This window comes from Sphaeroforma arctica, assembly GCF_001186125.1.
Source record: "Sphaeroforma arctica JP610 unplaced genomic scaffold supercont1.4656, whole genome shotgun sequence".
NCBI classification, from domain to species: Eukaryota; class Ichthyosporea; order Ichthyophonida; genus Sphaeroforma; species Sphaeroforma arctica.
This window is the reverse complement of record NW_014035902.1, coordinates 1-2,188: the sequence shown is the minus strand read 5'-3', so window position 1 is coordinate 2,188 and position 2,188 is coordinate 1. Positions and strand designations below refer to the sequence as shown.

The 2,188-nt window shown below is 41.6% G+C and overlaps 1 protein-coding gene across 1 annotated transcript; it reads right to left on the bottom strand.

The window, feature by feature from the left end:
- Positions 1 to 398: 398 nt before the first annotated feature.
- SARC_14457 (hypothetical protein) lies at positions 399 to 2,186 on the bottom strand (the record flags this gene model as incomplete). Its single annotated transcript, XM_014291406.1, has 3 exons — positions 399 to 540; positions 1,301 to 1,407; positions 2,010 to 2,186. Coding segments are annotated over 3 exons (419 nt in total), but the record flags the coding sequence as incomplete, so codon positions are not given.
- Between the last annotated feature and the right edge of the window lie 2 nt (positions 2,187 to 2,188).

Genomic DNA, 2,188 nt, shown 5'->3' with positions numbered 1-2,188 from the left:
CCAATTTTCGCCATCGATTCACCTTCGTCTACTGATGTTACACGCACGAGGCCTAAGACTTTCACAACAACCAAGCTCAGCGAAAAGGATCTCTTCGCGCGCTATGAACACCCATCCACGCACCTCTTCTCCGAAGAAAATCTCATGACATAACACATGTTACGCAGTCCAGTGTCTCTTTTTACCAAGTCTATATTTGCTTTGCATTTGTTTAGGTATGAACATCTTTTCATCAAATTTTACCCCAAGATATCACCTGCATTACCTTTAGGCGCACAACAATGTGCCCTTGCATCCACTGCTCACCCATGCATTTCGTTATCGAATTCGGAAGTGTTAAGTGTTCCCTTATATTCATTTTATTCAGATCTTCGGATTCTTACAATTTAAACTAAATATGCAGCTCTATTCATCTGCCTTGTCTTCTTTACTTTCGCTTCCTTCCTCCTCCTCTAGTCCAGCCAGGTACTTGGTGCATAAACTTTTGAGCTGTCCCTTGCTTTTTTGGTGCGTGTTGAGCTTGATATCTCTCTCCATAGCCTGCACATTTACGTGATGTATATGAACAATTGGTTAGCTACAATACTCTCAAGTCAACAGCGGGACTCTGCCTTATATGCTAAACTGGCCCGAGTCATCCGTTCGCGGGTTTGAATGGTTGTGTTCGAGCTTTGTAGTTGACGTTTGTATTCACATCAGATATGTACGTATCCCTATGTGCTGCACATCAGTGCTCAACAGGCCATGGCCTCGTAGTTTGTGCCCCGCACGACTGAGTTTATATGTGTGATATGCAGATATATGGCTATGTTCCGTATGATAAGCGTAGACGACTCTCTCCGCCGTCAACAACTCTCTCACACACACCGCTCATATGGGCCTGTCCACAGATAAAACAACAAGGAACTGATCCAAATCTGAGGTAACTTGCACGTATAGTAAGACCAGATCCAAAGCTGGCCCGACTATGGGGTCGCTTTCGCGCACAGTCAAACAACATGATCTAATGCTGATCCAAATCTGGGTGAGTCGTGCAGCCCAAAACCTAACCAGTCACCTGGCAGCTGCGCAAGTGTGCTCTATCGGTTTTAACTTAATGGACTAGCCCCACTGCCAAATACACGGAGAACTCAACCGTATGCAACACATTGGCTATATCTTCTGACATCGACATCATAAACCAAGTTGAACATAACCGCAGGCATCGTATTCTCCGGTAGATAATAACACGAGGACTATACCCGCGTACCGTATGTCTAGTTGTATACCGCCTGTTCTATCTTTTGTCTCTCACACAAACCTTGAAGTCGTCTCCGTGTTTCTTGATCAATGCCTGGGCGAGTTGTTGCTGGCCGTCCGAGAGTGCAGTGACGATCTTTGTTTCGAGTTTGCTGTAGTCTTGCAGAGCTGTCAGTAGGGGAACCTCATACGGATGAGCATATCTTTCGGTCGCATCCCGGTAACCACGTGTGAGTGTCCCTTGTGATATATATGCATGTATTCTTGTATGTATGTATTAGTGCATGTGTATATGGCTGCATTGTCTCTGTATATTATATAAATATATATATATGTGTGTGTGTGTACGTGTATGAATATGTATTTATTTTTGTAGAGGTGTAGGGCTTGACAGTCTGTCCCAGTATCGTATATAAAATGTATCTGTATGAGATACTGCAAAATATGTAAAATATGTATGTATCTATGTCTATATGTATGTCTATATGTATGTATGTTTTCCTGTGTATATGAATGAATGTAAGTATGGGCGTATATATATATATATCAACTTGGTATATATCAATATATAAATATGTATATATATTAATCTATATCTATAACAAAAAATAACAAAGCATGTACATATTTACATAGATACATACATAGATATATGCATACATACGTGCATACAGGAAATACATGCATACATACATACATACATACACGCACGCACGCACGCACGCAGACACACACACATATATATATATATATATATATAGGAATCGTACCTGATATTGTTTTCGTTGGATTCTGGGCCGCTCGTAGTCGCGCGTACTCCTCCTGCGCTACAAATTCCACGTGATCATCTGCTCTATGTTGTGCTATTGAGTTGGTCTTGTTTAAATCCAGGGCTAGTCCCAATTTCTTATAATTCTGGGTCACCGTTTTGGTGACATCCCAACCCTAA